This window comes from Cyclopterus lumpus, chromosome 6 (genome assembly GCF_009769545.1).
Source record: "Cyclopterus lumpus isolate fCycLum1 chromosome 6, fCycLum1.pri, whole genome shotgun sequence".
Taxonomy (NCBI): domain Eukaryota; kingdom Metazoa; phylum Chordata; class Actinopteri; order Perciformes; family Cyclopteridae; genus Cyclopterus; species Cyclopterus lumpus.
Window position 1 is genome coordinate 14,194,848 of NC_046971.1, and position 13,997 is coordinate 14,208,844.

Genomic DNA, 13,997 nt, shown 5'->3' on the forward strand with positions numbered 1-13,997 from the left:
GGGAAAGGATACACCTCCTTGTTTCTCATGGGACCTTCTACATTTGGCAAACTAAGCTGAACTTTGGGCCTGCAGCATGAACTATGGTAGCAACACAACTGTTCAAGCCAAGCACATTAAATTGTATTGCATCTTTGTGTAGCTTATTGTCTGGGAAGAGATTTCCGATGAATCATGCAAAGTTAAAATTAGAAACTGCCTGGTGTATTTCAGTTATGGTGCAACTACATTTGGCTCAGACCAACTGTATTTACAACACAGATCTGAAAAGTTACGTTAAAGTTGTCTTTCGACAACAAATGACAGCCAAGTGGAAGATGTGTGCATGCTGTACACGCCTCACACTGTGTTCATATTGTGGGGATTACTGTTGTTTAATGTGGTAACACAATTATAGAACACAGACTCGCCTATGCTTGCCAAGACATTCAAATACTGTATTGACAGTATATGCTTAGCCTTGCCTACACAGCACACATTAGTATCTATTTATGGTACCAGAAACTGGAGTGATGTTAACAACTTGGTGGTTTCAACGGCTGCTGCTCCAGCTGTGTAAGGTGAACACAGGTTCAGTGTAAGTCACACACACACAAAATAAGTCAGTCCAACGGCTGCAGTGGACTCCGGGAATCATTCAAGCAATACAAACCACCTGAGAGCAAGAAGATCTGTGTTTTTAAAAGTGCAGACAGGAAGTGACAAGCTAGGAGAGAGAGAGAGAGAGAGAGAGAGAGAGAGTGAGAGAGAGAGAGAGAGAGAGAGAGAGAGAGAGAGAGAGAGAGAGAGAGAGAGAGAGAGAGAGAGAGAGAGAGAGAGCAGGGATGTGCTGGGCATATAACGGTGTGGCCAATGACACAAGACATGTGAGGAGAGGGTCTTTCTTTCAAGGGGCACTCTTTCTCCCTTCACAAATCCTGCATTTCTGAAGGTACAGCTGGTTTAATGAAGTAGGCAGACTGCGATCACTGCTCATTGTTATGTATCAGCAGTGCATCGCCAGCTTTAAAGGCAGACTATTGGCGTGCTCTGCAGACACGGATGTCTGTTTGGGTTTGTAAGCGCGCGCGCGTGCGCACACACACCCACGCACACGCACACACACACACACACACACACACACACACACACACACACACACACGCGGAGTGAGAGGTCTGCAGTTTCTCATGACTGTGAGCTGCAGCAGAAAATGTCCCCTCCTCTCCCCGCCCCCACATCTTGCCTCCATTATTCCCGTGTTTTCGAAGCAACTCCGGTGACAGCGTGAAACAAAGCTGGCAAGTGAAGGCGGGCCGCAATACCTTTGAGCCATTTCTTCCGGTCGTCCCCCTCGCTTGCTGACCGATGGTACGGTCTCGCGCTATCCGCACGTTCACACACCGTTTTGTGCACGGCGCCGGCAGCGAGAGGGGGGTCGGACGAGCCCCGTGAGAAGCTGCCTGCTTTCGGGAGGAGGAGGGTGAGAAAGCCCGCCTCGGGGACAACGCTCCGCGGTCGCCGTTAATTAGTTACCTCCAGCGCGAATGGCGAAGACGTGAGATGTAACGTGTCTGTGGCGTTTGGAGGATACCAGATACAGTGAGCTGCGTCGGTTGTAACTAACGTTAACTAATGGTCACTAACATGGATGCTGATGTGCCTCCTCCCCTAGGCCGGCCGGGGGAAAGCGTGATTTTTGAAGATTTTCTGGCAGTAACAGGACTCGTTTCTTTTTGGGATTAATCATTTGTATTTTTCATTTTTGTTGTCCTCTTGGAGCCGTTTTTTTTTGTGGGGAGCCTCGCAGAGAGCGTTTGTTTGCAAGGTAGCTAACTAATGACCAGCTTACTGCTGTGTCGCCAGCACTGACCAAAGCATCACTGACAACTGTCTGTGTGTGTGCGCCTCTGTAATGTTGCTGTCAGCTCCAGCGAAATAATGAAAGGTTTTTTTTTATTTTTTTAAATGGCTGCTTTTCACATTGCTCATTTTCATGTCTCGTCTTTTAATTCCACCGGTTTCATGCCAGTGGGTCAGGCTTTGTGGATGCAAGTTAGCCGATTCAATCCCGACTAGTAATGGGTCAGCAATGCTGGTGGATTACGCACAGCGTGAATCACACACCAGGACAAGGATGCTGCCAATACCACATGTGTTTCGAGCCCATGTTTCTCTCATTGCAGCTACATTGTAATGTTTACAACATGCATTATAGGTCGGTGTCAAGATGTTGTACGTATTTTCAGGGATTTTGTCATGCTATCTTCCTTGTGGTGCAGCACTATTCCACATGTATTTGTGTTCAACACATTGTAATGACAATAAGCTATTCATAGACACTTTATTACATTTGGCTTCATGGTGGATAGAAACTCAGTAGCATGTGTCCAATACCACAAAGTTAATTTAATTTTGTGACTAAAACCAATAAGAGTCTGTCTCTGCCAGATTGGGCTGCCTAATTTTAGCCTCAAGGCAGTGATTTGTTACCTTGACTTAGGGTTTTTACTATTCCCAGGTGTCTCAAGCAGAGAGCCAGTGTGTGTGCGTGTGTGTGTGTGTGTGTGTGTGTGTGTGTGTGTGTGTGTGTGCGTGTGTGTGTGTGTGTGTGTGTGGGTGGGGTGGGGGGGGGGGGGGGTTACACTATCTGCATTGCAGTTTAAATTATTCTGAAGACTAAAGTAAGATGTTTGGTCCGTATACTTGCCCTATCTGCTGCCACACATCCAGGCTCAATAAAGACAACATTTTTGTTTTCAGAAATTAGATATTTGCACACAGTCTAATAACTCCACACCAACATTTGATACACTTGAGATCTCTGGGTTGTTATTTTACCGATATTTGCCTCGAAATGAATCATGTCTACACCACTGACCTTCTACTTAGTTGTCATGGCAGTAATTAAAATCACTGTATACAGTGTAAATATGGAACGTTTGGGAAAGGTAATGTAACTCCATGACAGGAGGGTGGGAGCTGAAAACAAAAGACAATAGTGTGTGTGTGTGTGTGTGTGTGTGTGTGTGTGTGTGTGGTGTGTGTGTGTGTGTGTGTGTGTGTCAGTCACTGTGTGCTCAGGTGCACCCCATCTAAACCCTCAAACCACAAGAGATCAATGGTGAGTGGGTAGGTAAACCAAACCTTTCAAAGCAGCTAGAAGCCACACATACACATGTGTCAGCAGAGTTCACACAGGGATGAGTGTTGAGACACAACTCTGTCACTCCTCTCCCTCTCGTTCTCTGGTATCTTCAGCTCTCTGCCAAACTATCACCTCCAACCTGCCAGCTGGACGCAAGCTGGCATGAGTGGCGAGAAAGTAGCAGTCTGTTGTGGACACACCCTTATTAAATTGCAAGAGCCTCAGGTGGCCAATATAATGGTTGTGGGGAAGTTACAAACCGGTTACGCTTGTGCTCGTGTTTATGCCATCTATGTTTTATAGAGTTTTCATCAAATATTAGACAATGAGGATGTCTCTCCCCCTTTATTTCCTTCCTCCATACACCCACACACACCTCCCCATCTCCCAAATGTGAGGAAAGTGTGTGAGGAGCCAGGGAGTGTTTGTGTTCCTCAGGGTCACCGCTTCCTGCTAAATTGAAGTGCTGAAAACACCACCACTACCACCACCACCACACACAAACTGATACTAACATGCTAAATACTCTGGCATAGTACATCTTCTCTGGAAATGCTTTATTTGTTTAAACCATAGTCCTGTACCCATTTGAATTGTACCATGCGGTAGCAAACTTTCAGACAGGTTTGGAGAATTGTCTTGGCTTTGTAGCTTGTGTGAAATGTTTGGTTAAACTTGTGTGTATGTGGTGCTTATTTCCCACAGTTGACTGTTTCATCATTGCACCTGCTTTGTGTTTACGGCTAAACTTGGCAGACGGATATTAACATTTTTTTCGCAGCTCCATTCAGCAAACCTTGTATCAACAACGCAGACAAACAGTGGAGTGAACATTGTCAGCAGACAGCTTTGCTCTTTGTGGCTCTTTAGTCCATAATGGATTTCCTGCTGGATTTCCGGTCAAAGAGGAATGTTAGAAATGTCAGTGAGGAAGAATTGTCTCTATTGGCCCATTGTGTAGTTAGGTCAGCTGACCGTGTTCAGACTTCACTGAGATAACACACACAAACACATCTATATATGCTCCCAGCATAAAGCACATGTCATGTTAAATGAAATGTAAGTAAATTCCTTTGTTTTATTGGCATCAGTGGAGACCCTGCTTTTGAATGGTATCGGGATAACCTGTAATACATATTCGATTTATAAACAAGAATCTCTTTGTCTTTTTGTTCTCAGATGACAGAGGGGAGGCGATGTCAGGTCCATCTCCTGGACGACAGGAAGCTGGAGCTCCTTGTACAGGTGAGTCTCTCTTCCTCCTGCCCTCTTGCTCTTCCTTCTCTTTCTTTCTTCTCTCTTTGCAGACTCTCATTTCCTTAGAGCGAGGGAGAAGTGATGTCTGGTGTCCCGAGGGAATTTATTACTGCTGACCTAGGGAAATTTGGTCAGCAGTAGGTGACTTTGCTCTTTCTTGATGCTCACCTGATCTCTCTCTATACACACACACACACACACACACACACACACACACACACAACACACAAGCATAGCATGCAGATCCTTGCCCTGATTTACTCTCCCTGTAGAATATCCCAATGCAGAGTTCAGTCCTAATAATGTCCGAAACAGAAACTCTTACGTCCTCAAAGCTCGTGCTTCACTGCTCATTTTTCATTACCCATCACTACTGACTTCCCAGGATGCCTCGGAAATGCCCCAAATCATCTGACAAAAACACATCAACTGTTTGTGTAATTGGCAATGTTCCCTCTTATCCTTCAAATGTCTCTGTGTAATTGACAATGCGCCATCATATCCTCCAAATGTCCAGGAAAAACAAAGCAGCATGCGACCCCCCTCACTCTATTTTCAGCCTTCAATCCTCCCAGCAGGCCTTTTTTGCAGTAATGTCCAAAAGCATCAGCACCCACAGCACACCCGTCAGTCCCTTGTTAGCCATCCAAAGCCCCTACCCTTTTAGATAGCTATTTACTACTGTAGATCTGCTTTGGTCTGCTTTCTGTTCTATAACCAGGGTTAAACCCTACTTTGGAGGCTTTTTAATATCACACATTAACACACATTTCATTAGGCTGGGATTTTTAACTGTTCATAAATTGTGTGGCCCTCACTTTTTCTTCATTGATTGTTGACAACATCCATTACATCATGTATACAAACTCTCTTATGGTTTGTCTGAAGTATTTTTGTGGGAGGCTTCTTCCAGTCTTCCTAACCTCCCTCATCCCCGTTTGACTATTACCCGATTCCACTGGAAAAAGAGAGAAAGACAAACGAAGGTAATAGCCCTGGAATAGGAGAAGAAGAGCAAGTGGAGAATAGAAAGAATGACACAGGCGGTTAAGATTGGAGAGAGGAAAGTGAGATGCAAGCTCAGGAATAGAGATACGGGAGATGACACTAGAGGGATGGGAATAAAGAGAAGAATATTGGGGGAAAGCTGAGGATAGCTCTGCTGACTTTCTGATTTGATTACTCTGCCAGAACTGATCCTCTTTTTCAAATGTCTTTCTACCCCTCTTCCACTCGCTCTCTCTCCATCTCTCTTGACTTTCTACTCTTCACTCTCCATATCTTCTTTTCTCAGCTCCTTGCTTGCCTTCTCCTTCTGAATCTCCAAATACAGCTGCAGCAGCTCTGTATCTCATCCCTTCATCCTCTTCATCCTAAATCTTTGTTATATGGAATTTTACAGAAACTTGAAGACATCTGAAAATCTGTTCTGTTTACCACATAATATACACAATGTAACGAATGGTATTTTATTTTACAGTTTGGCAATGGTATTAGCAAGAGAGAAATCCGGCAGAGGGGATATTATTAACAAACCATTGTCATATAAATCAGGAAACTTCTGTCTTCTCTCTTTCTCTCTCTTTCTCTCTCTCTCTCTCTCTCTCACTGTCTGTCCCTGCTTCTCTGCGTCGGCAGATGTAGAAGAGTCCAGTAAGCTGTTTGTAGGACCACAGGGAATTAGGATGTTATTCTTAGTTTTCCGGTGAACTAAGAAGCAATCAGTCAGGACAAAAAAGTATTTCTTGAAAGAATGATCATAATTCATAAGCAGTGTAAATATTGTGATATGTCTTGTCTTCACTGATCATTAAACAGCAGTGCGGCCAAGTCAGCCCTGTTGCGGTTTTCAGTTCAGTTCCTGTAGCACGCCAAGCACACCACCCAGCTAGCCTCTGAAGGGCTGGATCGCCGTTCAGTCACTGTCTGACTTGTAACTTTGACCGGCTGTTTAATGCCACAAGTGTCATTCACCTTTTTTCCTCTTCCTCATCCCTTTCCTCCTACTTTTGATAGTGTGTTCTCTGTGGTTTGTTTATGGAGCAACACCTCATTGGCAGGGAACTATGTGCCAGAAGGCCAGCACACCTATTGACCGAGCCGTAAAGATTGAAGCTAACCACCAAATACACCACTGGGTGAAAATAGATGTCAGTCATATGGCTATCACTCCCTCAGGCTAGAGCGGGGTAGGTTGAAGAGTGAATGAGTTATTACAGTCAGCTGTGCAAGAGTTTTGCCCTCCCATTCCATTGTTTATGTGAAGAACTGCGCATTAATTAAGATGCTAGTGCACACGTATTAGTTCAAGTATCCAAACATGCCAGGCTAAAACCCTTTTCCTTACCCACCCTTGGACTGTTAAGGACTGGCACTGATAAATCAGTTAGCGTCCCATAATTCTGAGCAAACCTGAAGGTGCCATGGGCCTGACTAACTGTTTGCAGAGATTGGGCCGTGACTTGCTGCCAGCAAGGCAAGTGAGCTACTGTTGTGTGTTTGTCACTTGTCTGGGAGTTTGCGTTAGTATGTCTCCTCCTCACTTGCACTTCCCTGTATTTCTTATGCTTTTAATTAGCTGTGTTGCGGAGGAAGCACAGGCGGAATATCTATTAGCAGTAATGCTGTCTGAGCTAGCAGAGTTTGACTGTCTGATGGATGGCTCCACAGTGTGTTTGTGTATATGTGTGTATTTATGTATGTCTGCATTGCCTGTATATGTCAGGTGTGTGTTTCAGTTATCGTGTGTGTTCAGCGTGCCATATCACTTGCTATATTACCTGTCATTCACTGTCTGTATCACTGTTGGTATCTTCCACAACATTATTACACATCCTTTAGGTATCTGCCATCTCACAGATAAGCTGTAACGCCAGGAGATGTGTGTGTGTGTGTGTGTGTGTGTGTGTGTGTGTGTGTGTGTGTGTGTGTGTGCGCGTGTGGAAGCGGTGAGTCGTCACATGAAGTAGGAGGCAAACTAAATTATACTGTCAGTGCAGCTCATGTGATCTTTACAGTCTGCTTGGTATTCATAACAATGGTGAGGCAAGAAGCTCAGCTTAACCTTAACGGGGTCCTTCTGTTCTTTCCCATCCATAGTTGTGCACTTCTGATGTTCAACTCTGTATCTGGGGCTCATTTCATCTCCATATCCTCTTTCTAACAGTTTACTCCATGTGTCCATGTGAGCCTGTCCCCTGCTCATTGTTTGTTTTTCTGTGGTGGCAATGGTTGTTGTTTAATTGATATTGTTGCCTAGGCAGTCGACTGCTGTGGGTTAATGAGAGACTACGGCTGTATGTGTCTGAGACTGAACCAAAACACGTATTACTGCTAATACTATAAAGATAGCCTGCTTCCAGACCTAACATTTGAACATCTAAAACATTTTTGAGCACTTCAAAGAGATCTTGTGCTGCTTTTCCATTTGGAGAAACAAAAGAGCCCATCTTAGCATTTGTGGATGGGACAACCGGAGTAGTTTTCTCAGAGTCAGACAGGTCAGGACTTAAACATACAGTAGTTACGGTCAGAACTTGAATTACGTAAACTACACACACACACATAGTATGAATAAAATTGTTCCATGTTGAGAAGTACGAATATAATTCTTAATGTGAATATATATATGAAAGGTTTCTTTTAATGATAACCTCAATATTCCTTCATATAGCAGTGTGGGAGTCTCCTCTGTAATGTACCAATGCTCTAGGGTTCTGTAGGTAAGATCAAGAGACAGAGACAGAATCAGCTACGGGAGCCATGTAGTTTTCTATTTCACACTTTTATCTGACACAGAAATTTGATACACAGGACTATACGGCTACATGCTAGTTTCTCTCCAGAGCCTTTTTGTCTTGCAGGATCACTGTAGGCGTCGTGCTTATATGAGATCTAGGTCATTGGAGTTGTGTGCGTGCGTGTGATATTGTGCATGTGTGTGTGTGTTTGTGTGTATGCCTCCTGTGTGCATGACATCACCTTCTTGTCTTTAAATAGCTCTCAGTAGCTTCTGTCACTGATGTTGTAGTTGTGCACTGGGTAGATAGTACAGGACCTTAGGGGAAGCTTATTAAGAATATGCACACACTGTGGCACATGGAGCTGTGTATGTGTGTGTGTGTGTGTGTGTGTGTGTGTGTGTGTGTGTGTGTGTGTGTGTGTGCGTGCTTTTGTGTGTTTACATACAGTACAGGTCGCACTCGCACACGGTATGTATTCCTCTTGTCCACATGTGTACACAACATATGCAGAGCTCCTGTGTGTTATGATGCTTCGATTGTGTGTGCTGTATGGGCTCTGAAGTGAATATGTGCATGCACATTTGTGTGTGTGTGTGTGTGTGTGTGTGTGTGTGTGTGTGTGTGTGTGTGTGTGTGTGTGTGTGTGTGTGTAATGAAAACGTAGGCAGCGAGGCACACCCATGGTTAACCTCAGGGTGGGGCGTGCTGCTACTCAGGATGTCACAAACCAGCAGCATATGGCAGCAGTCCCCGGCCTCTGCTTGGCTTTAAGATGCTCTGCATGCTCTGAGCTTTGTGATGAATGGAGGTTGTCATCATATATAGCTTTGACAGTATTCCACAGTAGTAACTAGTTAGAAAGCTCTTGTGCTAGCTGCAGCCCCCTCACGACAATACAGTGGTTGAGCCCAGAGCCATGACTCTGCATTAGAGGTTTGGGTCAGATGGGCGGAAAAGAGGGAGGGGAAGGGCAGGGTACCTGCACTGTCAGCAACATCCACACAATCCATCCATCTTTCTCACACACACTCTCTCTCTCTCTATCTCTCTCTCTCTCTCTCTCTCTCATTTATCTCCTCCTCTCTTGCTCTTTTCCTCTTTTACCCAGTGTTTGTCAGAATGCTTAGTCATTGCAGTAGATCAATAGCTGATAGAATACATTAACATAAAGCTTGTTCCAATTAAACTTCAGTGTAATAAACCATTACGCACATGTTATAATAATACAAAAAAACACAAGCAGAGCAATACTAATGTGTCTGTTCCCCTGCAGCCCAAGCTGATGGCTAAGGACTTGCTGGACCTTGTGGCCTCGCACTTCAACCTCAAGGAGAAGGAGTACTTTGGAATTGCATACACAGACGAAACGTAAGTCACATTGAAATAGTAATGCCATTACTGCACATGGTGTATCAGTAGCCCAGGACTGTCTCTTCACTTTATCTTGTTTGTTGCATTGGGTTTGTCAGTGCTTCCCCATCACATAATAACTAACTGCAGACTATCAGCAGTTACACTCCTGTGTGAATGCTCAGTTTATGTAACAACATGTGGGATATTTTACACAAGAAGCAGACAACAAGCAAAGTCAGTATCAAAGTGCAGGTGTAGCCAGTTGTGCTGGGAAACATACACATACATTGTTTAATTTTTAAATGTGGGCTCAGAAGTGTGACTGTTGGTTTTGGCCTGATTCTCTCCAGATGAATTTCCAGTGTGATTTTATATCAGTATTTTGATTTTGTTTGTGAAGGTTTATTTAGGAATGAAATTCTAAATGTTCATATATAACAAATAAAAGTAGATATCCATTTTTCACTTCTGTGCCACTTTCAAGTAAAAGGGGATTTCTACCTTCCTTCAGGTAAAATACGAATTGTATGGTGAATCATAAATGTGTGTTGTTCTTGTGTATGATCAAATCCCGAAGTATAAAGGGTTTTTTGATGTTAGGATGAGGCTACGAGCGTCGTGCCCTGGGCTAGCAATGAATCACAAGTCTATGTATATGAGAGGGATTGCTACAAGAACTGTGCTTGAAATGCAAAAATGACATTCAAATTAGTTGTATTGTGTTCAGTGACCTATTAAGACAGAAGCACCACAGCATAGTCCAGAACTAGTGATGCAATGATACCAATGATTTACATACAGGCAAACACTGCCATGGCCTTTGTTTTCTCTCTTTTTTGTTTTATCTCATGCACCCGCTGATGCCAAGCAAGTCTGGCCTCTGCTCTATGGCATTTACATGGCTGTGACACATGCTGTTGTCAATGTCAGTCCAGTAAAGCAATATCAGTTTGCAGTCTCAGTCCCCCAGGCCTTATTCTATGATGTGTAGATTTGTTGCGTGTGCCTGGGGACACGACTCAGCTCTGACTGCTCAGTGGTCAAAGAGGCCATTTGGGAGGGAAGGAGCCAGAGATTCAGAGACAGACACAGAAGAAGGGAGAGTTTGAGAGAGATGTTGCTCAGTTGCTCAGGAGACCATGCAGGGTTACCAGGGTGACAAGCTGTCTCTGCAGTTTTTCTCTCTGTTGGAGGGAGACAGAGAAAAGAGAGGAGAGGGGGGAGGCAGACATGTTAACAGGAAAAGAAAAGTGGTGAGGCTTCAGCAAAAATGTTCGGTGTTATGAGATGAAGTTGTTGTGTGTCCTAGTTCAGACAAGCCAGAAGCATTAATTTGTTGTTATGTGGTTTTGTCTCATCAGGGGCCATTTTAGTTGGCTTCAGTTGGACCGCAGGGTATTAGAACATGAGTTCCCCAAGAAATCTGGTCCCATTGTCCTCTACTTCTGTGTCAGGTGAGTCTTTCTTCAATAAATGAATCACCTAACTAACATATACAGTGTACAATGGTTTCTGAATGCAGACAGTGATTGCATGTGTGTGGAAGAGAGAAAGAAAGATGGGGGGAGTGCATCATCTGTATATGTGTTTGTGTATGCACATGCCCTCATGCGGTAATAAGAACAGATTAACAAGGTTAGTTATGACAGGCCGCTATGAAATTGCTCTGACCCTGGTATTTAACTCCCGCCATAGGGTCTCAGCCAATCATGAGCCTCTTAGACCTCATCAGTATGTGCTGCATGCAAATCCTGTCAAATAGCTTTTCGGTGACTACAAAGTGCCACACTCAAACAAAGATGGCAGAATCCTATACGAAGAGAAGCCGTATCATTTATCTCGTTTGTACGAGACATACAGAAGCACTCAGACAAGGTTTGTTGGCTGCTCGTGAAAAGGTCACTTGTCAATGTAATGCTAAATGGGTAGAAAATATTCTGGTACTTGACTCAACCAATGATGAGGCAGGTGCCCATGCAGTGGGCTCCTCTTGCTGTTGCTGTGGTGGAGTCATCTCCTCAGTTAAAGCAAACTCTTCTATGACCTGCTATGGCAGGGTTATGAAACAACCCTTCAGTCCCACACTCCTCTCAGCCCTTTGCACTGCTCATACAATGGCCCCACTGATATAGGAAACACTCCTGACTCGCACACAGGCACTGGATCATGTGTGTATTTGTGACAGAAATACAAAGTGTTTGTGTGTATGATTCTTTGTTGGTGTGTATGTGGGTGTTGCATCTTCAGTAGGGGATTGAAAAAGAAAAAAAGGCACCTGACCTGAGAAGAAATGGTCCAATCTTTCTTAGTCTCAAATGAAAATGCACAGCACTTTCCTAAAAACACACACACACACACACGCTCTCAGTTAGAGCCCGGAAGGGAAAGCCAAGGCTTTGTTTTGGTGCACTGGTGTGCTCCATCCCCAACATACCTCTATGATGTCACATACACTCCAGGGACTGTCAGGCCTGAATCTATTATCAATATTGTTTTCATAAGCACAATCACATTTGTTGTGTGTGCCTGTGCATGCCATGTGTTTGCATGCCTATGTGGTATTTGTGTGACGTTCCCATTAAATGCGAGGCAGATGCCCGCCTCCTGCTGATTCAGTGGGTGCCTATCTGCATGCTTGCTGCTGTGATGGCAGTGTGTGTATGTCTCATCAACACTGTGGCTTTAATTAAATGTTCACACTGAATATTGACAAGGCTACCCTCATTCTCTCTTGCAGCTCAATTGGTAACGCGATTTAAGCCCTCCAATATTGATCCTCCTACAACCCCTCTCACTCAATACCTATACACTCATAAGCACACAAATCAACACATTCACTCATGTGTGTTCATAGGAACGTGAAGTCACATTATACATACTTGTGAAGATGCATCAAGTCATTTAATTACAGTGTTAAATGTGGTATGTGTTGATGTGCGTTTGCACCAGAGAAGAGCTAATAATGAGTAACTTCCTAGCGTACCATCATAGCTCCCCTCTGGCTCTGCATGCATTCATGAGCTAAATTTAGAAGGCATTATTATGTTAGCTTCCTCCTCACCACTCACCGCCAGAAGTGGGTTACTGTGCTTCTCTCTCTAGTATGTGTGTGTGTGTAAGTACTGTATGTGCATGTGGAATCACAACAGTGCTGATGATGCAGAGAGGCCGACAATGTGTGAAGTGCCGTCTGTGCACATTCAATCCGTGTGTGTGTGTGTGTGTTTATGTGTGTGCATTCAGATTGTGGAATGTGCTCACACTAACAAACTAATAATGGATCATTGCCAGCCACCATGGTGAGAGAGGGAATTGGTTCAGTGGGAAGTGAGAGGATGTGCTATACAGAGTCAGCTTTTGGTATGGTGTGCCCCCCTCTGGTCACTTTGGTCATTGCATTATTTCTGTCACGTCACATGCACATGACACTACCATAGCCTGCATGTTGAACATATTCTTCTATATTATGGACGTGTTCTTTTTGTTTATGATTCACGTTTAAACCTCACTGTTTTTTTATAGTACTGAAGGTAAATGTATGTACTTGTTTCATGTATTGAAGATGTTTCTTCTATGTTTTTAGGTTCTACATAGAGAGTATATCTTACCTGAAGGACAATGCCACTATTGAGCTGTTTTTCCTTAATGCCAAATCCATCATCTACAAGGTAAATTTATTATTTAGTTATTTATTATGTACAGTCCGTTTACTGTTGATTTATAATGGAGGGGTGTGTTTATTCTGAAGGGTTCTCAACAATGGGTGGTAGGAATACTCTCTAATTTTGTATGCAAAATCAAAGTTTCCTTCTAGACTTGAACATTTGTTTGCGAGAAACATGTTGAGGTGTTTTGTGAGTATATTTCAAGTTTGCTTTATGCAGTAATTACATTGCTGGATTGCATGCCACTTCATTAGCCCATTTTGTTCCTTCTAAATGAAGAAGAGGACTAAGAGTGCTTGAAACTGATTTGGTGAAGCAGAAAATGTGAACCATTGGCATCAGCTGTTATCCGTCATGTTACGTGCTGCACCACATTCCTGCATCTAGCGAATAATTTGACACATTCGCTGCCATCTGTCAGTGTTGACGCACATTTATTTACAAAAAACAAAACATGTGATCGGAATATCTTCAAATCTCTTGCAAACGCTTAATTCTAAACTACAACACTAACACACAAAACTGCTACACACAAACACTAAACATGACAACTGCACACTCATGTGCTCAGTATAAAATACAAGTATCTAGAGGCATTTTTATTTGTAAATGCTGTACACAGAGACTATGGACACAAATGCAATGGGGAGACATCGATTGTGTTATTTAGCAAAAAGAGTGTTTTAGAATTTCAAACTTAGTGTAAAGCACATAATGTGCCTATTGTTTATCAATAGATACGATACATGAGTTAGTGGTTTTAATAATTGTGCCACAAGCAGGCAAATATATATACCATAGTTTTTATATTTGGTGATTTACTTCAAACATTCTACTAAAAAAAGGCAATTT

General features: G+C 43.4%; 1 protein-coding gene across 8 annotated transcripts in view; it reads left to right on the forward strand.

Moving 5' to 3' along the window:
• frmd4a (FERM domain containing 4A) overlaps positions 1-13,997 on the forward strand; it is a 59,373-nt gene that overhangs the window by 24,028 nt on the left and 21,348 nt on the right. For 4 of the 8 annotated variants that reach the window (XM_034534774.1, XM_034534773.1, XM_034534770.1 and 1 more), the window contains exons 2-5: positions 4,307-4,372; positions 9,401-9,495; positions 10,842-10,934; positions 13,064-13,148. In XM_034534774.1, the coding sequence (XP_034390665.1) occupies positions 4,307-4,372; positions 9,401-9,495; positions 10,842-10,934; positions 13,064-13,148 (339 nt within the window). Of the gene's footprint in view, positions 1-913; positions 932-1,155; positions 1,808-4,306; positions 4,373-9,400; positions 9,496-10,715; positions 10,734-10,841; positions 10,935-13,063; positions 13,149-13,997 lie in introns of those variants that run through there. The other 4 variants (XM_034534777.1, XM_034534775.1, XM_034534776.1 and 1 more) reach the window with 4 other exon arrangements.